The following is a 24321-nucleotide window of genomic DNA, read 5'->3' as shown; positions in this document are numbered from 1 at the left end:
TAAAACATGCTCTTTGTCTGATGTATGTTCTTACTGGCCTTTTTAGAGTCTTACATCCACCAGCCACTTCTCTTACCTCTCAGAGGATATACACTTTTAATGCAACAGGCTGTCAGCCAAGGATAAAAGGGAGAAAATTATGTAGTTCATAAAAGTACTAGTGCTATTAAACAATAGACTCCAGCCACTGGAACATCTTTTTGTACAGCCAACCAGAAGTTGATTCACAGAAAAATACGTTCAGCTCAAACAAGTAGAATGACCCATCAGGTAACACATTAAAAAAAAAAGAGTAAGCAGTACTGTTTGCACGAACACAGAGAGATAAAGTGGCCCGGAAAATGCGCGGCCACAAAAGATGGTATTTTTGGAGTTGTCAGATGGTAGCATAGTCAGCAATTTTTTCCATCTCTCTCGTTTCTTATCTTCCTCTGCATGGAGAGAGAATAGAATCCCAAGGGGGCCGTGGCAGAGCAGGGCAAGGACAGGCACTAAATGCTTTTTGATGAACAAGCAGCATGATTTTATCATTGATTACCATATGATTAGTATTTTGGGCAACACTGAGCTAAAATGTGATTACTCAGCAAACTAAAAATATATTCAAAAACGTATTTCAAACTTTAAACAAGATATTTTATATAAAACAAATGATAGAACACAAAATCTTGCAATGACAAGGTAATGCCTCTTTACATATGTTAAGGACATGTTTACTGGAGTTTGGTGCAAAAAATGTTTTTACACAATTGACACAAAACACCCCTCTTTCTTCATGTGTTCAATACCTTTCCCTTGATGATTTGGTTTCTTTGCATGTATGCATGTTGTTACCAACATCTGGTGAGAATTTCATGTTAATAGCACCTTTAGAAATATATTTACTTAGAAAATTGGTGAGGTGTTCAATACTTATTTAACCCACTGTATATAGTTGAGGTAACGTGTTTGGGTGTGCAAGGAGGAAAAAACACATCATGGCAAGTTTGCCAGAGAATATATTACTCAATATTAGGTGGTACTAATGTTATGACTGATTGGTGTTAACTACTTTATATGAGGGGTTGTAAGATGAACACACCAAATCACATGTAAAGACTGCCAGAATCAGAGTGACCTAACTAATAAGTGGGATGTGTGAGATGGAAATTTGATTTTTTGGTCAGTGTTCAAATTATAATGTAAGTGGGCATCTTTAACCAGCAAGTCCAGATCTCAATCTGATCAAAAATAAGCTGTGAAAATATTTAAAAATTATTGTGGGGACTACTGATCTTTCTTCCATTTGTAGTTTCTCTAGCAAGTAATAATGCAAAATCAAATTCAAAATGCATTTTAGGTTAAGCTGTAGGAAATCTATTCCGTAAACCTATAGGAGTGAATGGCCTTTTTAGTGTGAGGTGTTTTGATGTTGATGATTTGGCTACATCAATGAGACCAAAGTAATGGGCAGGTTGAAATGAGTCAAAATGTTTGCATCTCTGAGCAAAATGCCAAGCTGGATTCGAGAACAGGCACTGACAGCCATTGACCCTCTGTACCAATGGATGTTGCCTTTCCAAAAAGTAAAAATGAGCAGGGCCGTCTAAAACTGCTGAGAAATCTAGCACCCAGATGGGTTCAGAATGTGACTGCCTGGAACCACACTGGCAGACTTATTAGGCCTCAGTACAGAAATAACTGTCTCCACACCTGTCAAGGTAAAATGAAATGAAGATCACAGTGTATCCACAGTGTATTTCAGAGTGAAAATAAAAGCTAAAGAAGGATAATCATAACTGCAATCATTGCAGTTTAACTTTACATTGTACAGTAATGTGAAATGAATAAAGTAATGAATTCCCAGAGAGCAAGGTTATATTGATTCTACATTGATTTTTGATCTGAATCATCATTTTGGTTAAGGCTGAAATTAGTACTATGTTGGATCAGTGGTAAAATATCAATGATAACTAATCAATATCCAGCAAGAACAGATACGTAATACCAATAGTAATTTAGAAAATTAAATTAGTAAATTTAGAAATGTTTTCTTACCTCAGAGGTAAACAGCTGTAAAGATCCATTTTGGATCTGTTGTCAGTTTCAAACATTGGCAGCAATGAAACTGAATATACATTGAGTTATAGCTGAATAGGACCTCATGTAACAAATGACACGCAAGCTCACTCTGGCCAAGAGATCCATACAGACCTTTACAGCTAAGTGCTGCCACTGAGTTAAGGAGAAAAGATTTCATGTTGTAAAAATGTTCCATTTATGAGTGACTATTGGTAATGTAACATATTAGTTCTAACTGAATATTGATTATTTTAAAGCATTAACTAAATTACCTGTATATTACTGTGGCAACGTCTCTGATTGTGACTGATGATTTTAGCTAGCTAGTTTCAACTGATTCTTATCTGGGTTAGGCCAATTGGGCCTCTAACTGGAACAATGACTGTTTTCTCTAGTTCAAAACTAGGATAAAAGGTTAGAATTAAGTGCTTACTAAATTATCGTTTACAGGTTCCTAAATTAAACCAGACCAGAAAGCATAAACTAGCTTTAATGTTGAGCTTAAAAGCCACCACCAAAGTTCCATCTACACAAGCCGTTCACATATTCTGACATAGCAACTAGCAAACAATTACATAAATAAAAGTGCAACACATTACATAATGTATATTTTTAGTACAAAATATGATTGATTTCACAGGAAGTTTAAATGCAATATAAAGTCAAATGAAATAAAGCTAATGAAGCTAAACATTGATAAATGATAGTTACTGGTGTTGTAATACATTTTTACTACTGAGATGAAAAAGAAATGATTAACTTCACCCAATACATAACTTCACTTGGATTAATCTGGCTATTGCTGGATTTTCATCTGTCCATGTGAGACCTGAGATTTATGTTGCATATTACATTTTAGCAAAAAGGCTTCCTTTTATTAAGGTGATGAGAAGACTGGAACACTGGAATGTCTACCCTGTTCTGTATTCTGTACCGCTGCAAACGGCTGAACTAGCATTTTTTTTTGTAATGCAGTCAACAGCTTATATTGTAAACGTGTTTAACTCTATTGTGGTTTATGAAGATAAAACGAACTGGTGCAGTCATTTCCTTCCTGCTTCTTCATGCCTATGGTCTCAGCCACTTGTAGTCTTAGTAATGGAATGAGATACTATCGCCCTTCTTTTCAGACAGTCAGGCACTTTTATGTCAGTAATTTATGAACTGTGTTGTGTGGAACTTCATGGAACACTGCACCTAAATTAGAGCATTGTTTAGCATTCATGACTTCGGTTGGCATGAGCCTCTAATGGCTTTTGTCCTGAAAGAAGAAAAAGGGTGGAAGAACCGCAGCCTGACCTGTGCACACCAAAGCTCCTCATTTATCACCAATGGACCTAGTGGGTGCTCCAAGATGCAGAGGCTGTCCTTTGATGCTCTTGGATTCTTAAATCATTGAGTTAAGGAGCACAACAGAAGAAAAAATGTCCCTCTTTCCCTTTTTTTAATTACCCATAACCTTGCAGAAAAACAATGTAGTGATTTGGATATATACATAGTTATCCTTATCAGGGGGTTCAGTTCAGGTAGTGGGTAGAGGTGCACAAAACACTGGGTTGATATATTGATATATTGTTTGCAAAGAATCAAGAGAGTTTAATTATTAAAATGATATGAAATTATATGCCATTCATAGGTATAACACTCCTTCTAATGAATGCATTCAGCTACTTTAAGTTGCACCCATTGACACAGATGTGCAAATGAACACATACACATGTCTATTCACTGTAGAAAAATAATGCCAACAGAATATGAGACTCTGGCGCAGATAAACATGAACATCAACTAATGGGGTATAACTCTTGCCAGCATTGAGGTATGGAGCCGTGAAACTGCATTCTCTGGAATGAGTGTGCTACAATATTTCTGGAGAGTTGGGGATGAGGTTGGTGATCATCAAACATCCTTCCAACACAAGCAAGGCCTCTTATTCAATACCCTTGATTTCAATGAACAATTAATCAGCAGGTGTCCCCATACTTTTGTCAATATAATTGTTAAAATTAAAAGTTTTTTCCCTTTATTGTATAAATTCTATGTGACTTTGGTTGTGGAAAAAATGTCTTGATGCAGATTGACATCATTGTAAAACATACTGATTTTTTTTTTATTATGAAGAAAAGAAAAAAAAAACTGCTTAGCTTATAGTCCATACCTATGTCGTTTTTGGCTGTGCACAGCTTTAGAGGTAAAAAGCGGGCTGGGACTGGGTCTATGTATATTTTTGGGCTGTAAATAAAAATAACCAACACTGTTATGTCACTGTTTAATGCATAAATGGTACTTGGTGCCTGACTGGCACATCAAGGCAACCCAAGGAGACACCCTAGACTAGACCAGAGGGCGCTCATGAGAGAAAGCTTTCACACAAAGGAAGTTGTTAGTGCTAAGCAATTTACACATTGGGACATACTCAATGAATGAATGTACCCAATGCAAAGAGAATCATTTATTCATTCAAATGAATGGGTTAAAATTAGAGAATGGATACACAAACACAGAATTACTGGGATGCAACAGAGGTCCAAGCTCCAAAAACCTACACACTAGTCATGGGTATGAAGTTTACAAAGGTTCTATAAATTACAAAAATAAATAATACTTGTACAAGAACTGAATAATAAAAAGAGCAGCAATATTATGGGTGATAGTTAAACAATCCCAATAGAGTATACATAGTGTCATTGTGATGTCCAACGAGTCGATTTCTCTACGTTTGACAAACTATGACCACTAAATGGGGGAAAACAAACAAACAAACAAACAAAAAGTCATGGCAACCGGTACGTTTTAAATAAATTTCATCTGTTAATTTCTGCATGACTTTCAAAGCATTTAAAAGTAATTCTGTCCCATCTTCATGACACAGCAGTCATGTCTCAAGGTCCCTTGATATAATCATTACCAACAACTGAGCAATCTCCAGCCATTTTGCCAGGAACAAAACCAGCAATTTAACTGTGGAGACCCCAATGGCATTCGTGTGCATTTTTTGGACAGACACTGTGTGTGTATCAAAAGATGAGAGTATATGGATACTACAGGCTCAAAAGAATGACATAGCAATTGATAATTTATACAATAAAAAGCATTTCATTGTGTTCTGGTCTTGTGCTTTGGCTTTTTACTCATGTAGCTCTACTTCTGTTAGATTTGCCTCTAATGAACGTTTTCAACATGTGGAAGATTCTTAGGTAATACAAATCTCTCTCTATTAAATCAACCACTTCAAAAGAGGCTTTGAAAGAAGAATCTGCTACTTCCTCGTCCATTCACCACAGAAAACACCCTCATCTCTCTTGTCCTAAACACCCCTTTTATTGGAGCGCAGGTTGGTCAAATCCTTTCACAAAGTTCAGGTTCAATAAAAGTCCACAAATTTCACTTCTGTCCACTGTGCTCATACACATCTCACTGGAAATGTTCGCTTCAATTCAGCCCAAGCTTTAGTGCTCATGTAATTCTTTGCCAAGAAGAGAAGCTGAGCAATGGTTCAATACAAGTGTCCAATGATTGATTCCAGCAGATCTTCAAACCAGCTCAAGTACCTTGAGGACAGAGAAGAAACACGTCAGAACACAGTGCCAGACTATCAGATAATTCTTAACCTTCTGATACTAGTGCTGCTCTTTAGATTTAGTATGTGAACACCATCAGTTATTCTGGAGCAAAAACAGAGCCCTTTTCCAAAAAAAAACAAAAAAAACAAAGAAACAAATACATATGTATTTTATATAACTAACAGCATTGTTGCAAAGAACATGTCCATTGAGAACACAGGAAAGGTGCACCAGAGAGAAAGATATATAAAACATAAATAAACATAAAAAACTTAAAATCTTATATATACGTATATACCTTAAAAAACATATATACCTTGATTGTTCCTTGACTGTTAGCTGCGATCAACACATTTGACTCCTGAAAATACAACAAGGATTATCATGGAGAGAATTACTGAGAAACTTTAAAGAAAATAAAAATATGCCCTTACCCTTTGTATGCACTTATAATTATTTTATCTTTATTTTGTGTCTATAATCTTTAAGATATACAATTTTACAGTTAAATATACCTCTGAGATTTAGTAAACAAATATCCTCTTTAGATATTCTGTAAAATTTGGTTTGTTTTGATTTGGTAACTTTTCATTTCCCAATTTTGTTTGTAGAACCTTTTTTATTCTTAATGGCTATTCCCTCCTCACATCTCTGTTCATCCTTCATTATGTTCTTGCTCAAAAGAACAGTTAAGGGTGCTACATTTTACAGCTATTTACATAAACAAAAGGGGCACGGATAAATTTTTTTGGTTAGAATAATTTATGTAAAGCTGAGAACAAAAATTAATTGAGCAAGACCAAGGCACCAAGCAGAAATTCAGCTGAGTAAGCAGGATGCTTTTATACATAACTATTGCTGCTGTTTTTGGGAGGAAAATCGCTAGTGGCATACTATCAGAGGCTTCAAGGTCTTCCATAATGGCCCAGAATAACTGGATGAATAAGATTAAGTGAACTAAAAGCACATTTAGGTTTGATTCAAATATATCTTACTTACATTACCTAGTTAAAGTAAAAAAATATATGTATTTTTTTAATGATTTTACTTCAAATGTGTTATCTGAGCCTGTATTTTTAATAGATGTCTGAAGTTCTGTTTAGTTATTTAACCAACCTTGTTTTGACCTCAACTTCTTTGATTTATACAGTATGTCTGCTGAGATGCGACAGATGGGCACTATTTCTGGCCTGCACAGTGAGTGACCCAAACTTTTATTCAGCTTTTTTTTTTGGCTCTCAGATTGTGGGCAATGAAAGATGAGAAAGGCATGCAGTGAAGAAAACATGTAGATTAAAGTTTAAATGCATGTCATTTAAAAACATATTTTGCCTTTCGGCTGTCAAGATGAGCTACTAGACAAGGTTGATAGCAGGTATCACACAGTGAGTTTTGGCAATAAACAAAATATTCAAAAGCCTGGACATAGCCCAAAATAAATTTAAAAAGCTTAGAAAACACAGATATTCTATATGCAGAGTGTGTCAGAAGTAACAGAGGCACACAAGCATTTGTCAGTATGCAACAATACTACTACTTTTACAATGTGAAGTATACTTGCTTTTCAGCCAACTTACATTTTTTTGGAAGTCAGCACTGCACCACCAGTCTGGGACTGCTAAAGCTGCCAACACCATCTTAGATGTCTTTTAAACTATATCTTTGTGAGCCACTAGCTTAAACCACACCTCTTATAACCTCTATTGATATGGAACATTCCTGACCTTCTTTGTCCTTTACAGTAAACACTATCTGTCTCTTTCTCTTCTGTACAGAGAAAACAGGCTCCTTTAGTTATGTATACAGCACTGCATGAGGCAGAATACCCACTGGGGAAGGAGCTGACCCAATCACAGGAAGCTTCTTTTGCCAGAAAAAGTACTACACCTCTGCCACAAGACAGGGGCATATATTTTAATAAACATATCTGTCTGAAATCTAGTGCTACTGTCCTACTTTGATAAACTCAAAATGGTACAATGGTATTTGCAAAACCCAAATCAATCACCAATTACAAGAAATGTAGACCTAGTCTCACCCCATCTGGCAACGCACGCCAGCACACAGCACTGACAAACTCATTAGTGTCATCTTCTTTCTTGTCCTTGTCCAGAACACTCTTTACAGTGTCAAACTTGAAGGTCAGCAGCGTTTTGGAAAGCCCCTTGTAGTACAGATACAGGGAGTTGTTTTCACTTCCTGTCAGCAGAAGACAAGACATCATCAAAACAAACAAACATTTTATTACTATACATACATACATACATACATATCTATCTATCTATATATATATACACACACACACACATATATACACATACACATACACACACACACACACACACACACACACACATAAATAAAATAGAGAGAGACACACCCATACACCAAACATTGATGTTCTAAACATTTAAGATCACCACCAACAAGAACTCCTGATCCCAATCACACCATGCCACATAAAGCATCTTTGCAAACTGCAATGTTTAGTCATTGGAAAGCTCAACGCACTTGGAGGACAATGCTAACAGCAAGTTTTCTAGCATCAGCTAACCGATGCCTGCACAGATTACCATTGCCAGGGCCTTAGAGCAACGCCAACCGTGTGCCCTATGACTTTTACACATTGACGGCTGTAGCATCACTGGGAATCAAAATGGTGATAGGTTCTGCTAGTTACTAAACCATTTCTGAAGGACAAAATAACTGATGTGGCAACCATGTGACTGTGTAATACAGGAATTCAGGTACTAAACCTGCATGTCCTGTTAATTTTATTGTCATCCAGGTAAACAAACCCTTATTTTTAGTGAAGTCATTTATATGTCAGGTAGAAAAATACTTTTAGAAGAACACAGTTTTGGTTATTAACTGAACTCCAGTCACTGTCTGAATCTGTTCAATTCCACTAGCAGCTGTAGACCACCACTGTATGGAGTTTTTTTTTTTTTATTCTAAAATCTATGGAACCATGAACTAGGTACTATATAGTAACTCTAAACTCTCAAAGAGCCTACAAGCTCACAAACAAAACTACAAAATATTGAAAAATGAAAAACATTTTATGAAGGGTGGAGGAGGGGTGTAACAGTTCAGTGTGGTTCCACTTACCGCATGCTACATAGTCTCCATTGGAGGCTAGACCCACAAAGTTCTTCTCATTGATGTGGCCTTTAAAGGAGCGCAAGCAGTGGGGCTTGTTCACATTCCAAAGTTTAAGCTGGCTGTCTGTAGAGCTGTGGAAACATTTTGTATTGGCCATTTTATTGGCATTCATGTGTTGCTACATTGCTACCAAAATGCTGAAATAAATAGCGTGCATAAACTTATTAGAAATAACCATACATGGTTAAATACACTTTAAGAAACAAATAATACAAAGGTCAATCCATAAACATACGCAGAAACAATCTCTTCCCCATTGACAAATTTGGCATAAGAAACAGCCTTCCGGTGACCCTTGAAGACCATGATGGGCTGTTTAGTGTTCCTCAGGTCATAGTAATGGACACAGTGGTCTGAAAGAGACAAACAGAAGCAGTGGAAAATGGGTATTGAGAAAACATAAAACCTATGAATTTGCAAATGGTGTCAAAAAACATATTCTTTTAGAGGGTAAAGACTGCTCAAATGCAAGTCATAGTTGATGGCTTGTTGAGCAACTGAAACAGTGATCATACCACAACCCACACACTGCTAGAGCACAAGTCATCTTTATCTTCACTAGAAGCAGTATGTTGTAGTTTGGTGATGTCAGTACCGTTTATACAACCTCACAAATGGAGTGAGGTTCCACAGAGATACTGTAGAACATACAGACGTTTATACACATCCAGACAGCTAGTGAGTAAATCTATATTACCTGCACATCCAAAGGCAAGGTGATACCTAGATGTTGGGCTGAATTTGACACAGCATACATTGGCCTTTGCTTCAATGCTGGCAACTGAGTTGTCTAGGTTAGTAGACCACAACTTGACTGTGGGGATAAAATGGGAATTTCTTTAATTTACTGCATAAAAGAATTTGTTGTTCTCATATTCCTCACTCCATTTTCTATACCTTTTGCATCATCTGAGCCTGAAGCCAAGAGTTTGGGATCCATCAGGTTGAAATCAACACTCCAGCATCTCTTCTCATGCTCCTAGGAAAGAAACCACAAAAAAAAAAACAGCATTTTGCATGACTACTTCTCTGTTTTATTGGAAGGATAGAACATTTCCTGGTTAAAAAATTAATGTGTAAAAATAAATAAATAAATGGATCATTTTTGTAATTGTAACTACATCAAACCAGAAAAGGTGTATTTTATGTTAACACTATACCTGATACACTTTTGACCTCTGCCCTGTGAATCCATCCCAAAGAATAACTGTTCCCTCATAGTCACTGCTAGCCAGCAGGTTCTTGTGATAGCTACTCCAACTAATACAGCTGAGAGAGAGAGAGAGAGAGAGAGAGAGAGAGAGAGAGAGAGAGAGAAAGAGAGAGAGAGAGAGAGAGAAAGAGAGAGAGAGAGACAGACAGACAGACAGACAGACAGACAGACAGACAGGAAGAGACAACCAGAGAGAGAAGGAAGAGTGTCAGAAGCAATTCAATACTATACATGGTGTGTTTGTATATTGAAGCAGATGCATTTTCCTCTGAACTGACAATGTTTTTGCACCTTATTTTGGAGTTGCAGGTCATCTCGTTGACAGGATAATGAATGTCCACGGCATCCTGGATGACTGTCCCATATTCAAACACTTTAATTTTCTTGGTGACACCAGCGATGGCAAAGTAATCACAGTCACGGTCAAACTCAATGCTGCACAGAGGAGAGGGGGAGAAATAACAGAACAAATGTCAAGAACAGAGTTCTCATCAAATCTGCCACCAGAATCACAAAGCGCAACAGGCTCTTACCACAAACCATAGACACTATGAAACCAAAGCATCAAAAAATATTATCTTCAACAAAAATGCAGTCACTAAATAGTGCACAAATGGAAATGCTCAAATAAAAATCTGTGTCTAGTGACAACTCTGATAACATTAACAAGTCCTATCACAACCACCAAATTTAACTCTCAGGCACTAGAGTGCCATTTAAAATCATTCTTAGACTGACATTCTCAGGCTCTCAACATTAGGTTATACAAGAGCACCCTCTGCTGGAGAGCTAATGGATCTCAGATTTACAACTGGAGCCCCAGTGGCACTGTACATAAAGACTTTATTACTTTATTTCATTAGAAAATAACCTTACCTAGAAACAATACTGGAGCCATTGTAAAGGTCACTCGCATAGGAGAGAGTGGCCAGAGGCCGTACGGAGTTGTAACGTGTGAATTTGGACAGACATTCCATGAAATCGTCCAGCTGGTTAACAGTCCTGCTGTCATCTGCGAATTGCATATACAGGTTGGATCGGTCTCACTTATTTCACAGCACAGCATTAATGTTTAAAGCATGCATTATAGACAACGACTATAACTGCTTATCTAGCAAAGCAAACTTAGTGAGTGAGCTACAGACACACTTACTAATTAAAGCTTAATTAAAGTCTAATTAATACCAGTTGCTTAACTTCACCCTCTAAATCTGAATGGTTTCATCCAAGCTAACTACACTATACTAATCAGCTACTCTCTCCTGATTCACAGCAAATAATTTGCAATTGTTGTCCAACTGATGTTTTGACATTTATTAGTCTTTGATTTAAACCTGTGGACCATGTTCACTTAGTTACTGTGTGAACAATCTGAAATCTTTTTTTGATTGTTTATCAGCTTTAAAATAACACAAGGTGAGGGGACATGAAAGCAACATAAACATAAAAGAATCTACGAATAGTTACTCCCCCAGCCCCGATAATAACCATATCCCACACATACAGTTGAAACCAGAACATACACTATATAAAAAGACATGAATGCATTTTTTCCTCACTGTCTGACATTAATTTAGATTAAACTTTTCCCATTTTAGGTCAATTAGGATTACCAAAATGATTTTGATTTGCTAAATGCCAGAATAATGCAATTTTTATTACTTTCTTCAAAGTCAAAACTTTAAATACATTTCATTAGTATTTGGTACCATTGCCCTTAAACTGTATGACTTGAGTCAAACGTTTTGAATATCCTTCCACAAGCTTCTCACAATAGTTGACAGGAATTTTGGCCTATTCCTCCAGACAGAACTGGTGTAACTGAGCCATATATGGGCTGTCCCAAATTGTTTAAAGGCATAGTAATCTTAGTGTATTAAACTTTTGACTTTGAAGAAAATAATAAAAATTGCGTTAAAAATTCCCTCTCTTATTATTCTGGCATTTAGCAAATAAATAATCTTGGTAATCCTAATTGACCTAAACGGGAAAAGTTTATTCTAAATTCATGTCACAGTGAGAAAAAAATGCATGCGTATCTAGGGTGTGTAAGAGTGGACACTGCCCAACCTTAACAGAGATATGATTCATTTACATATCTATTTACAAATTTCTAAGCACCAAAAATAAAATACATTTTCCATAATAAATGGAAATCCGATTTTTTTTTATCAGATTCTACCCTACAAAAATAAATATCACATTTCAGAAAAAAGAACAGATTATTTACATCAGGACTCTTCAGTTGCAGACAGTTTACATCACAGTTTAGCAATTTCCCTGCTTAAAACACCCCTAATTTAATTAATGTCAATTAACAGGTTTAGTTGGTAGAACTAGTTTTTTGTCTTCTGAACTTAAGTCAAATGATCAACAAGACCATGAATCTCAACAAAAGAGTACTCTTAAGTAGAACAGCAGAATGCTTGAACCCTCAGAATGCTTTAACATTTCCCAAGGAGCTTAACAGGTGTGCAATCTGACAAGCCTGTCAAATTTGGACACAAACATGTCTTGACTAATTTAAGAAAATCAGAATTTCTTTTTTGCCAATCTATTGCCTTACGTAAAACACCAGTGCTCACCTGTTATTCGTGACATTCTGTTAGAAAAGTAGCACTGCTCCAAGTCCTCAAAGTGTGCTGTTAACCTCTTTCGTCGTGAGGCAAGAGTGCTGTTGTACCATGTTTGTCTTTTACCCTTATGGACAAAGGTCATTGATTTTTTTTTTTGTCATTTTTTGTCAAAAATATTATGCTTTCGTAAAAAAAAAAAACAATAATAAATAAATACAATAATAATAATATTAATGAAAAAAAAGGTTTTTGTTTTCAATTAAATTTACCTGTGAACTTCCACCAAACTGGGGAGGTTGAATATATTCTGTGGGTTCTATGATGCTGCTGCTGAAAAACAAAAAAAAACAAACAAAAAAAAAAACAGTGGGAGAACAGCTATGAAAATGTACTACTAGGCTAGTGGCAGAAACAGAATGGTCTTATTAACCTCAGTAATGACACTTCTACAGTTTGGCTTATCATTGTGTTGTGCATCGTTAGGGTTGGTCAACATACTACCAGATCACAAAGTTTTGCAACCATCACCATCATCACTGTTATCTATAAGTACATCTGCTGTTGTTTTTGGGAACATCACTAATTGTGTGCCTAGAAGCATTAGCAGATTAGCAAATAAAAGTTATAATAACAGCAGTAAGTTTCTCTTCCGATAATGAGTTCATAACTCAAACTTTGAAGCTTCTGATATCAAATACAAGACCAGTTATAGAACTCTAGGAATAACTTGGCACACTGATCATCAAGTGAATATACAAGAATAATTATTAATTAAGTATTTATTAGTTTTACATTTGTTAGCATTACAGTACTAATACTTGAGGGTTGTCATATTGCTTATTTATTGTTGTCTAGGGCTCTTTTACCAGATCATCTGTTTGAGGTCCCCCAATAGTTAGTAACTGCACATGCTACTTTCATAATCGTTTAACGTCTTACCTAGGTGCAGGAGAGTGAGCTTCCCCAAACTGAGGAACAGTGCTGTCCAAATTAGGGTCCATGTCACTGACTGGTGAGTACATGCCACTCATTTCCTGAACAGCAGAAAAAGGTACAAAAGGTACACTCACCACAACAATGAAATACTGTGAGACAAAATTTCTTCACTTAATTTAGACTAATAGTTTTAATATTTCACCTCAACACGCTTTATGTCCTCTTCCAAAAAGTTAAGTTCTTTTTGTAACTGCTCCAGTTGCTATAGAAAAATAAATAAATAAATAAAGTTCATTAGGTACTGGTCTATTTGGTCTTTCTGTCAAATATCAAACTAAATAGCTCATTGAATGTACTGAACGCTATTATGCACAACCTCTCTCTTATTCCTTCTTGCTTCTTTCAGAAACTCCATTAGGATCTGACGTTGTGCTGCTTGTGATTCCTGTGGAAACAGAAACATGGGTGACATTTAAGGAGAGGCATCACAATCCACTTAAATCAGGCGAATTAAAATGTCTCAGCAGCAGCTATTAAAAAGGTGCACTGACCGCTTCAAGCTGCTTCTTCTTCTGCACCAACAGCTCCAACATGTAGTTAACATTTGCTAAATCCAGATTCTCTTGGTCCGTGCCAAGAACATCTTGGAAAAACTGCCATTTAGTTCCGTTCTATAAACAGAGCACATTACAAACAGGGGGATATCATGAGACACTGCACCAAATTTTAAGTGTTTTAGTTTTTAGCAGGTTTGTCACCTGGATGTAATTGCTGCACCATTTATGTGACAGCAATATCATTTAAGGTGGAATGGAAAAGTAGTTAACTTGACTTAGTTGGTAAAAGTTGGAACCTGTCTCTGGTCTTGTTAGGACTGCAAACAAAAGACTATTGTCTGAGACTGTAAGACTACATCTGTTGATTACTGAAACAAAACGATTATTCGATTATGAATTGTTCAATTGCCAAATTGATGTAATAATTTTGTAATAATCCGTTTTTAAATTTGTTTTATACACTTGCTAACAACAATGAGGTTAAATGATGAATACCTACTTTAAAAATTCAATATCTTAATAAACTTCCCTGCAAAAATAACATTTTCCCTTAATAATAAAACAAAAGATTGGCAAAATAACGTGATCAGTTTTTCCAAATCAGAGAAAAGATAAATGTGGAACAGTAATTTTAGCTTTCAGTTTGAAAGCTTTGACAGTCTGTTTGTAACGAAGCAGTTGCGTGTAGAGACTGCCGCAAGCACTCTTGCTTGGTTTTATATACACACACAGCCTGTGTCCATTTGAGATTCATGCCTCACACAACTATATGCGTTTGAGTAATGTTGCTGCAGACATGTTGTCTTACGGTTCTTGTGGCACAACACTTACATACCGTAACTGCCCAGTCTGTATGTTTTCAATGCATCTCTGCACCAAGACTCAAGGAATTATTGCTGTTAAAAGTAACAGCATCAGTTAAACTGTGTTCCACACCGTTATGGTTAAATCTTGGCAATTAATCCATGGTCCATGTGCATCCCAAACCATTTCTAGTTAGAGTGAAAAACACACATGATGACGTGACTGACTAATTGACTATTACATTTACAGCCAACTAATTTGGCTGTTGATTTTGCTTGACTAAAGGTCTACTCAAACAAAGATTTATACAGACAGGGGGAAAAAAGATCTAAAAACTAACATATGCATATTAATGATGTCTCACACCAAGTCTGAAACTGATTTGACCACACGCAAATGTATTTTCATTTAGGCTGAGCGATCAGCAGCTATATATCTTTTAAAAATTAGTCCAGTACATTCCATCTCTGTGGCTGATGGTAAACATTTAATTCTGACAGCCACAACAGTGATTTACAGAAAAAGCAGCATTACTGTAACCAGCCTGGTGAGAAAGCTGTGTAGTCTCTGTAGAAAAACACAAATAATTGGCAATATCTATAACAAGGTAATGTGATAATACTAAATAGTACACTTAATAATGAACAGAATACTTTTATAGATATAGTATGTTTGTGCTGACAATAGTCAAAAGCCAATCTGCACAAAGAGCCCTTCAAGGCTTCAAGTATGGCTCGGTTTGACCCAACGTTCCTTAAAATCTATAGAAGACAAGCGTCCAGGCTTTTTTCTGTCCTGGCACCGAAGTGGTCGAACGAACTTCGCCTTCCAAACAGCAGAGTCGCTCGCTGTCTTCAAACGCAAACTGAAGACCCACCTCTTTGGAGAGTATTTGGACAAATAGTAGAGTACTATGGTCCCCATACTAACTTGCGTTTAGTAGTGTCTAAACTTAGAGGTATCTTTTAATTTTTAGTCTATTCAAGCTAGCTGAGGTTATTCTTGAGTAAATAGCGAAGCACTTTTGTAAGTCACTCTGGATAAGAGCGTCTGCTAAATGCTCTAATTGTAAATGTAAATACATAGTTATGACTAAAGCGAGAGAAAAAAGTTGCCCATTTTAAACTTTGTCAGCATGACATCAGCTCCTATATGAATTGATGATTTGTGTTTTCGGTAATGCAGTCAGTCTTACAGAAGTGAATTAGCAGTAGTTAACACCATTTAAGTCAGGCTAGATATTTCACAATCAACTGTGAGTGGTATTATTGAAAAGTGGAAGCGATTAGGAACAGCAGCAACTTAGCAACACTCTGCTGACTCAATAACTGCAGAACTCCAAACCTGCTGTTATAGCCGCAAAAAGGTAACCAAACTCCATATTAATGCCAATGGATTTATACTGGGATGTCATATGTGCCTGTAGGTGTCCCAATACTTGTTCATACAGCGTACTTCCAAAAGCAGTTAGAGTAAGAGTGCCTCACACTTACAGGGTGGTCCCGTTTTAGCCGTTTCTCTTCAGATCTTTGTTTCTGCTTGAGGATAAGCTCATTCACTGCAACAAAGCAAAAAAAAAAAAACTATACAATATCTCTTGCTTAGATGTGCTAAATCAATGTATGTAAAAATTAATAGAATATATTGTGCAATGCACTGCAGTAAAATCTCCATGGATACATTTGATCTAGAAGGCACTTACCTAAGAAGTTGGGGTAGAGTTGATCAACGTTGTCAATAATGTAATTACATTTTGGGCATCTGTTGCTATCCTCCAAACTCTGTCGTATACATTTATAACTGAAAACAACATTTTAAAAGTCTACATCAAAGAAAGCATTACATCAAAAAAATAAATAGAAAGAAAAAAAAAAAAAGAATGTTTTTTCTCACCAGAAACTGTGGCCACACTTGGTCATATGAGCTTCCTCTATCATTTCAAAACATATGGGACTAAAAAGAAAATACAGAAAATAATTGTTAAAATAAATAAATAAATAAAAAAAGACCAACCTGTTTTTTGTAGTGTCTCTCACACTTAAATTCTTAATTACTGTATTATATTATATAAGTTATTCTTCGCTACCTGGCCATAAAATAAGATGTCAATCATGTTCATTTCAGATAGCATTTTGTTTAAAGATGCGAGTCACTGCGGGGAAAATACATTTAAACATTTTTTCCTAAAAAACTTTTAAAAAAATGTAAGGTCTGTCAACAAAAATGTTTTTGACCAATGTAGACTTCTAACATATTCTACTAGCTGTACTGCACAAGAACAGAGAGAAAACTGCAGTTATAACAGTCACAAGTATAGCACTCTCTACAAGTTTCTGGTTAGCTATATTCTAGTTATGCACACAGTCAGACTGCTGTAAATAATGCAGGCACCAGGGATTTTGAAACTTCATTAATTCACTTGCCGTGCTGGCTGTAAAAACGTATGCTGTCAAATACACTCGAACAACAAAAAAACGCTATTGCATTTTACATTGCTAGGCAATTTATCGTTTCACAAAGAGTTTAGCAAAAACGCAACAGATTTAGCGACAGACAGCTGTGTGCTAGCTAATCTGTGGCCTTACCTAGCTAGCTAGTTAGATAATGTAACAAGGCTTCTTAGATAGCTACCTTGGTAGTTAGCTCTACAGACTAGCAAGGCAGTTTATATCGTGTTGTGTTAAAAAAAAAAAAAAAACACACACACACATTAACTAAAATGTGTTATGTTATAAATACCATGTTAGCTATAACCACCGCCATATATTGGTCAATGTAACGTTAATTGTGTTTCCGTGACAATGACAAAAAAGGGAACGGTCAAAAGTGGTAGGTTAGCTAGCTAGCTAACGTTGGTTAGATAGCGCTAGCTAGCTCCGTTAGCATCTGCTGCTAGCTATGCTAGCTAGCCAGCCAGCTAGCTAGCTAGCTTGCTGCATACTTCTAGGCTCTGACGGCCCTTCAGTTTACCAACTTCCAACAACGAACTGGGTCCTTACCATACAAAATCGTTGCTTTTATCTTCATAGGGATTAATAAGGCCATTATACAGAGGTCGTTTCCTACTGTAGCCCCCACCAGAGGAGCCAGGTCGGCCGCTTTGTGTGCCCGTAAGCTGCGCCTCAGCTCCTGATCCCAGCGTCCGTGAGGATACACCGCTTCCCGGGTTACTTCCATTTGTCGTAGCGTTGCTGCTCCCGCTGTTTGTATTAGTCGTGCTCCCAGAGCTCGTGCCGGGCACAGATCCCACCCCACCGCCACTCTGGTGCTGCTGCCGACTGCTTGACATCTTTCTGACACACCGCCTGTGAACTCCCCACCTCCGAGGCCCGTAGCTAACAGCTCGACCAGCCCAGCGCGTCACTGCATGCTAACCGCTTCAGCCAGCGAGCTAAAGGGTTATCGTTACCCTACAAAGACTCAGAGGAGTTAGAAAACAAGTGCGCTGTAGCTGGCAAATGGCGCATTCGCTAACACAATTACCAAAATATTTTCACAGTAGAAATCCTTGGTTTGATCCGTGCCACAAAAAAACAAAAAATCGACTCTTCAACTGTATTTGTTCACAATTCTGAAGACAGTTTGGAACAAAATTTAACCCACTGCAGAAGAACATCCACAACAAGGCAACTCAGACTACGGAGAGTCTAACTCCACTGCCACCGTGTGTTTTGGAGTTGCCTGCCTGATGGGAGTGCAACATCTTCCACCATGTGCAGAAGGTTTGAGTACGCACATTGTAATATACTTTGGCAGATATCTGCTTGCAGGCTAGGAGTCTTTTCTGTTGTTGTTTTCCCCTCTGTTCCCTGCAGAGTGATTCTGAGGTATTCTGAGGTATATCTGAGGTAGTCCAGAATGGTAGCCCAGTGGTAAAATGTATAATGTAAATCATTAGACAATACACTAGGATCAAAATTTGGTTTCTTGATTAAAAGTTTTATGATTGCTAATTTAAGGGTTTTGGGTACATACCCTAAGCTAAGGGATATAATTACTATTGTTAAAAGAGGTCTGATTATAATTGGGAATATTTTTTAGTATTTTTGAGGGAATTGGGTCGATTGTACAGGATATACATTTTGTTGAGGAAATATTTCTTTCTAGTTCTAGAACTGCTGGACTTAAAAACGATCTTGCCATCTCCTTTGAGAACTCACTGGTCACTCTTTCTACAGAAGCTCGAAGCCTTGGTGTAGTCATGGATGATTAGTTATCGTTCTCAAGCCATGTTGTAAACATAACTCGGTCATGCAGATATCTCCTGTACAACTTCCGGAGAATTCAACACTTCCCCTCTAGAGAGGCCGCCCAGGTGCTCGTTCAGTCTCTCGTCACTTCAAGACTTGACTAATGCAACTCTCTTCTGGCTAGTCTCCCTCTGCACACCATCAGCCCCCTGCAACTTATCCAGAATGCAGGTCATCTTCAACGTTCCTAAATTCAGCCATGTCACTCCACTGCTGCGTTCTCTTCACTGACTTTCTGTAGCTACTCGCATCAGATTCAAAACCCTGACGCTGGCCTACAAAACCAAGAATGGACCAGCCCCTCCGTACTTGGTGGCAATGGTCAAAAGCCGATCCGCACCAAGAGCCCTTCAAGCTTTAGGTACGGCTCGGCTCGACCCGCCATCCCTCAAAGTCCACGGAGGACAAGCGTCCAGGCTTCTTTCTGTCCTGGCACCAAAGTGGTGGAACGAACTTCATCTGTCTTCAAACGCAGACTGAAGACCCACCTCTTTCAAGAATACTTGGGCGAATGGCAGAGTGATAACCTTACTGACTTGTGTTTAGTAGTGTCTAAACTTAGAGGTATCTTTGAATTTTTAGCCTATTCAAACTAGCTGAGGTTATTCTTGGGTAAATAGCAAAGCACTTTTGTAAGTCACATATTTAAATGTAAATGTAAATGTAGTTTTGGCTGTGGAAGTGGGTAGAAGGCTTCCAGCATTTGTCCTACAACTAAGTTATGCTCTAAAACAGCTACACCAGGTGACAGCCATGTTTGATTTAATAAGGAGGGTTGGGTTTGTTGTCTAATGTTTTCTATTTTATTATTAAAATAGTCCATAAAAACCTTACTGGTTAAAGAAGTTGGAATCTGGGATTGAGTATCTGCCTGGCTTTTAGTAAGTTTAGAAATCTCACCAAAAAAGTACTCTGGATTGTTTTTGTTATTCTTGATCAGTGAGGCCGAATATGCTGAGCAAGCTTTAATGAATGCCTTTCTAAACTGACTAAGGCTGTCCTTCCAGGCAGAGTGGAACACCTCTAGTTTGGTGGTCCGCCATTTACTCTCTAGTCTCCGCATTTTTTTGCAGTAAGGTCCTTACTAAAACTAGAATTTTTTTTACCATATCAGCCCAGTTCTATCAGCACTGCACTGACTCCCAGTTAGATATCGTATTGACTATAAAATTCTTCTATTAACATACAAAGCCCTACATGACCTCGCTCCTGAGTACCTGCGAGATCTTATTATGAACCATATATGAACCATCAAGAATACTTAGATCACAAGGTGCTGGCTTCTTAGTAGTTCCTAAAATTCAGAAAACCTCAGCAGGGGGAAGACTACAGGGAACTGTAGTATACTGAGATGCTGGAGCTGTCTTCTCGCTGCTTGCATGTGATCAGGGCAAGCCTTACTTTTATACCTTGTTGTTTGCTGTTCTTTATTGGAACAGGAGAGGGCAGAGTTACCTGCAGAAAAGCTTAACTCACTTGGTCATTCTGCTCATTTACTGCCTTAAACAACATTCCAGTAAGAGGATGGCTAATGAAAAAAGTTCAAGTGAAAGAGGTTCTTACAGTTTCTGTATATTCAGCATGCTTGGTGCAGAGTAAGCTGTTTACAATACAGCACATGTGAAGGTGGAAATAGTGTACGTCCCCTTTGGGGAAAATTACTGAACATCTTACAGAATACATTAGTTTGTCAGGAGACCTCCATGGGAAAGTGTCCTACCCATGCTTTACACTGCAGCTGTCCTGTCTGCTTTTTAAGAGCCATTCATTCACTACATCATTCATCTGTAAGCATTCTTGCATCTAAAAGGGTTTAGCAGTCTACTTTAGTCAATCATATAGTGGATTTGTGATTATTTGTCAATGGGTTGAAAGAAACAAAAAAGAAGTGCAACAGTTTGGTTTTGTTTTTTTCTTTTATATGCAGATTTTTTGTTAGCAAAAATAGTTTTACGTAGTACTGAAAATGTTTTTTTTGTTTTTTACTTTTGTTTTTAATAATTTGAACCATTCAATTTCCCACCAATCTTTCACAATCACCAACCTTTTAACCAGTCATCCAAAGTTGTCATGAGTGTTTTATATAGAACTTTTGACTTTACTAAACATTTCTTGCAGACCCCTTATCTTAAGGAGTGTAGCTTATTATGACAGTGAGTCATAGAAGTAATGAACCTTTGTCAGAATGAATACTTCTGTGACATTTATTTTTAAGAGTGTCTTTTGGCAGCCTCTCGTCATGCTGTGAGTTACCTAGCCTACTGTATGATCCTCAATTTCAAAGAGCTTCCAATGTTTTGTCTTTTGTTGATTCAGATGTTCAGCATATTGTATGCCATTTAAAATTTTGCTCTAATGGTGGGTGTTGTAACCCAGACTTTAATGCAGGTCTTTAAGGCTGGCACACACTCCAAAAAGATCAGCACTCATGGGAGTGAATCGCGCAAAAAAGTCTGGATGAGTTGTGTCGAGCAGCAGCCAGCCAGTTATGTGTCTCAATTATAGATGAGATCTGCAGGTTTTGCCATTTCAAACATTTATATATCTTGTAGTGCTTCTGTTAGTACCCTGCTCAGAGATATAGACGTCTTCTAACAAGAGGCCAATGTACTCAAAGTGCCTGATGGGTTAAGACAAGGAAAGGTGAGATGATGAGTGTGCTTTCCAGCTCCAGTAATAATATTGGTGATTTAGTAGCAAACAAAAGTGTTTAAGTGTAAGAAAAGTAGCTTAAATCATGTCATTCACGTATAACTAAAACATTACATTAAATTTCAAAACTGAAAAATTGCTCATGAGGAGAGTCAGTGTTTTGTAGTTTTGCAAGAAAGTTAAAAAGATACCTCTTCTTTGAGAAATTTCACTCTTGTACAGTGGTATTCTATGCATACAGTAAGCCTAGTACATAATTCAATTTACACTAATACTGTTACTAATTTCAGATTTAAAACTGTATTCTATTCACAATATTGTCTCTAAAATAGGTCCCTAAAAAGTCATTCTAGTGTCAAGCAATGTAAGATGTGAGCATGGTTAAGATAGCTCATAGCACATAGAAAAGTGATTTACCAACACAAAGTTGTTCATTTTGAGCAGGTACCAATAAGTTAATGTTTATCTGCTCCAAATAGTCATATTCCATTATTCCAGTATGTCAAGAACTGGACAGTGTGTGCTTTTGCACAGCTGTGTCAGCAATAGGTGCAACTTAAGGTAGCTGAATGCATTCATGAGAAGCGGCATCCATAAACATTTGGAAATATAGTGTATGAATATGTAAGTAGACCTGGTTACTGTCTTGGTTGAAGGCCAGAACAGCCTGTGGAAAAAAGAATGAAATACCAAATGAAGTACTGTAAAATCAAAAAAGGATCTTTGATACTTTTGGTTTCCTAAAGAGTTTTTTAATTGGTGGCTTTGAATGTATTGTCAATGAGATATGAGAGAATCTGTTTAAAGTTTAAAGAACCCCCTCTAAATGAAATGGTTTTAGGAAGAACGCTTAAATTGGCATAGGCCAATTGATTATTCACATTATGTGAATATTCTTAAAACCTGGTTCTTCATATTGACACATCTTTTTTCCACTCATGTTTTTTTAGGGGACCAGTAGTGGTTCTTCTATTATTTTCCACCAAGAACCCTTTGTGACAAAGGATAGCAAAATAGCAAAAAAAAATGTGGCAAAATTTAGTTTTCCATTTTTGTTATATAGAAGAAGTACATTCAACACAATCACAATTCAAAGATCCACCAAAAAGCTGGTATCTCCAATATACTGATACTACACTGGGATTGAAGGCTTATAACAAACCCAATCGTCCAGAAATATAGAACCATGCACCTGGCATTCTTACAGTGCTTAAGGATATGTACATGTTTAACCATTTTATGAAGTCATCAAATGGAGCCCACCAAGCAAATTTGCCAGTGTTAAATCAACACTAATACGAAATGTTCAATTTCCACTTATTTTAACACTATCAGTGTTGATTTAACACTGGCAAATTTGCTGTTCAGATGAATCACAGACATGTAAAGGTAAAGGTAACCTTCAGTAATCTGGTAATGAGAAAACTCCAAGTCTAAGCCATTCAGTATTCTGGTTTCATCATTATTCAGCAATGATTTTCTTTATCAGATTTCTTGAAATATCATGTAAGTGTGTTATAAATGTATTGTTAGTGTGGGTAACTTAATCATATATATTAAACTGTAGTTATCTAGTTATTACTAAGCCAAGCATAAGCCAAGTCTAGAATGTGTGATAAGGTCAGGCTTATACGCACCTGCTTCAATTTAGACAACTACATGTCAAACAACAACTGTGGGATGCGATGCATTTTCTGTTACACTGTCACAGAATCCTGTTTACTAGTTTACTGGGGATGGATTTTCTATGAGCAAATCAGAATTAGAATTGTATAAAAACCCATGTTCCACATAATAACTCATTCATGAGGTCTTCCAGTTCACACATCTGCCTATGAAAAGACGCAGACTTTTTTTACACTCTCCCCATTTTTGCATTTGATCCAGGACCTCATGTTGGATTTTTTTTTTCTTTTCCATTGCATTCTCTAGTCACTTTCAAATTGGATTGGGGTTGGGCCGCCTCAAAACGAAGGATAATCTCTTAGAGGTCCCTTACAGTGGGGGGTGAGGCCTAGGAGCTACCATTCACTTTTTTTTTTACAAAGTTGCAGCTGGATCTCAAAGCACTTTTATACAAAAAAAAAAGCTGAATGTTTTGCAGGCAGATCCTTCAGGTCCTCTAGCTGGTTGCGGAATTCTTGCCTCCCACTGTTCCAAGCCTTTTCTCCCCTGAAGGGGCCCCTGCCATAACTGCCAGGCGCCCTGAGCTTGGGCCCATTTGCAAATTGACCCTGACAAAACCGGCTGGGGGCGAAGAACCTGCCGCATTTTGGAAATTAAACAGCTGCCCGTCCGGCTCTTGGGTCCTTCCTGTGCACTCATGTCGTACCTAGTTTGTGGAGCTCTTTATTGTTCCGCTTCAGTTTAAATGGGCCTTAGTAAAAAAAAAGAAAAAGAAAAATCAGCTCATTTGCAAGTCGCTCTATGCCATATGCACCTGCGCTGCTGAAAGCTGTTTAGGGGCTATTATTGACTGTACAAAACAGTGTCGCTTCTTGATCCCCACAATAAAATACTGTGGTTGTTTTATCCCAGCCTGAC

The 24321-nt window shown here is 37.3% G+C and overlaps 1 protein-coding gene across 2 annotated transcripts; it reads right to left on the bottom strand.

Annotated features, from left to right (window-relative positions):
- Positions 1 to 4458: 4458 nt before the first annotated feature.
- On the bottom strand, positions 4459 to 18498 carry cop1 (COP1 E3 ubiquitin ligase). Of its 2 annotated transcripts, none has more exons than XM_072688245.1 (20): positions 17875 to 18498; positions 16769 to 16828; positions 16578 to 16675; positions 16369 to 16433; positions 14066 to 14185; positions 13891 to 13959; positions 13717 to 13776; positions 13518 to 13612; positions 12848 to 12908; positions 12588 to 12702; positions 10879 to 11014; positions 10294 to 10437; positions 9950 to 10058; positions 9687 to 9768; positions 9487 to 9603; positions 9025 to 9142; positions 8736 to 8860; positions 7663 to 7823; positions 5941 to 5985; positions 4459 to 5612 (listed from the first exon to the last, which is right to left on the bottom strand). In XM_072688245.1, exons 1-20 carry the CDS (start codon positions 18162 to 18164, stop codon positions 5595 to 5597), a joined length of 2088 nt encoding a protein of 695 aa, XP_072544346.1. In that variant the 5' UTR covers positions 18165 to 18498; the 3' UTR covers positions 4459 to 5594. The 2 variants fall into 2 exon arrangements, with proteins under 2 accessions (XP_072544346.1, XP_072544347.1); XM_072688246.1 differs by having other exon boundaries at positions 12848 to 12905.
- Positions 18499 to 24321: the final 5823 nt, after the last annotated feature.

Source organism: Salminus brasiliensis, chromosome 9, assembly GCF_030463535.1.
Source record: "Salminus brasiliensis chromosome 9, fSalBra1.hap2, whole genome shotgun sequence".
In the NCBI taxonomy this organism is placed as follows: domain Eukaryota; kingdom Metazoa; phylum Chordata; class Actinopteri; order Characiformes; family Bryconidae; genus Salminus; species Salminus brasiliensis.
The sequence above is the reverse complement of the archived record's forward strand: the minus strand, read 5'-3'. Positions and strand labels throughout refer to the sequence as shown.

Excerpts from the sequence above, each read along its gene's own strand:
- cop1 (XM_072688245.1), bottom strand. The coding sequence starts at position 18,164 with ATGTCAAGCAGTCGGCAGCAGCACCAGAGTGGCGGTGGGGTGGGATCT. Across the intron at positions 13,960-14,065 it reads AGAAGAAGCAGCTTGAAGCG|GAATCACAAGCAGCACAACG; the intron begins GTCAGTGCACCT and ends CTGTTTCCACAG. Across the intron at positions 9,143-9,486 it reads CCTTGCCTTTGGATGTGCAG|ACCACTGTGTCCATTACTAT; the intron begins GTAATATAGATT and ends TGTCTCTTTCAG.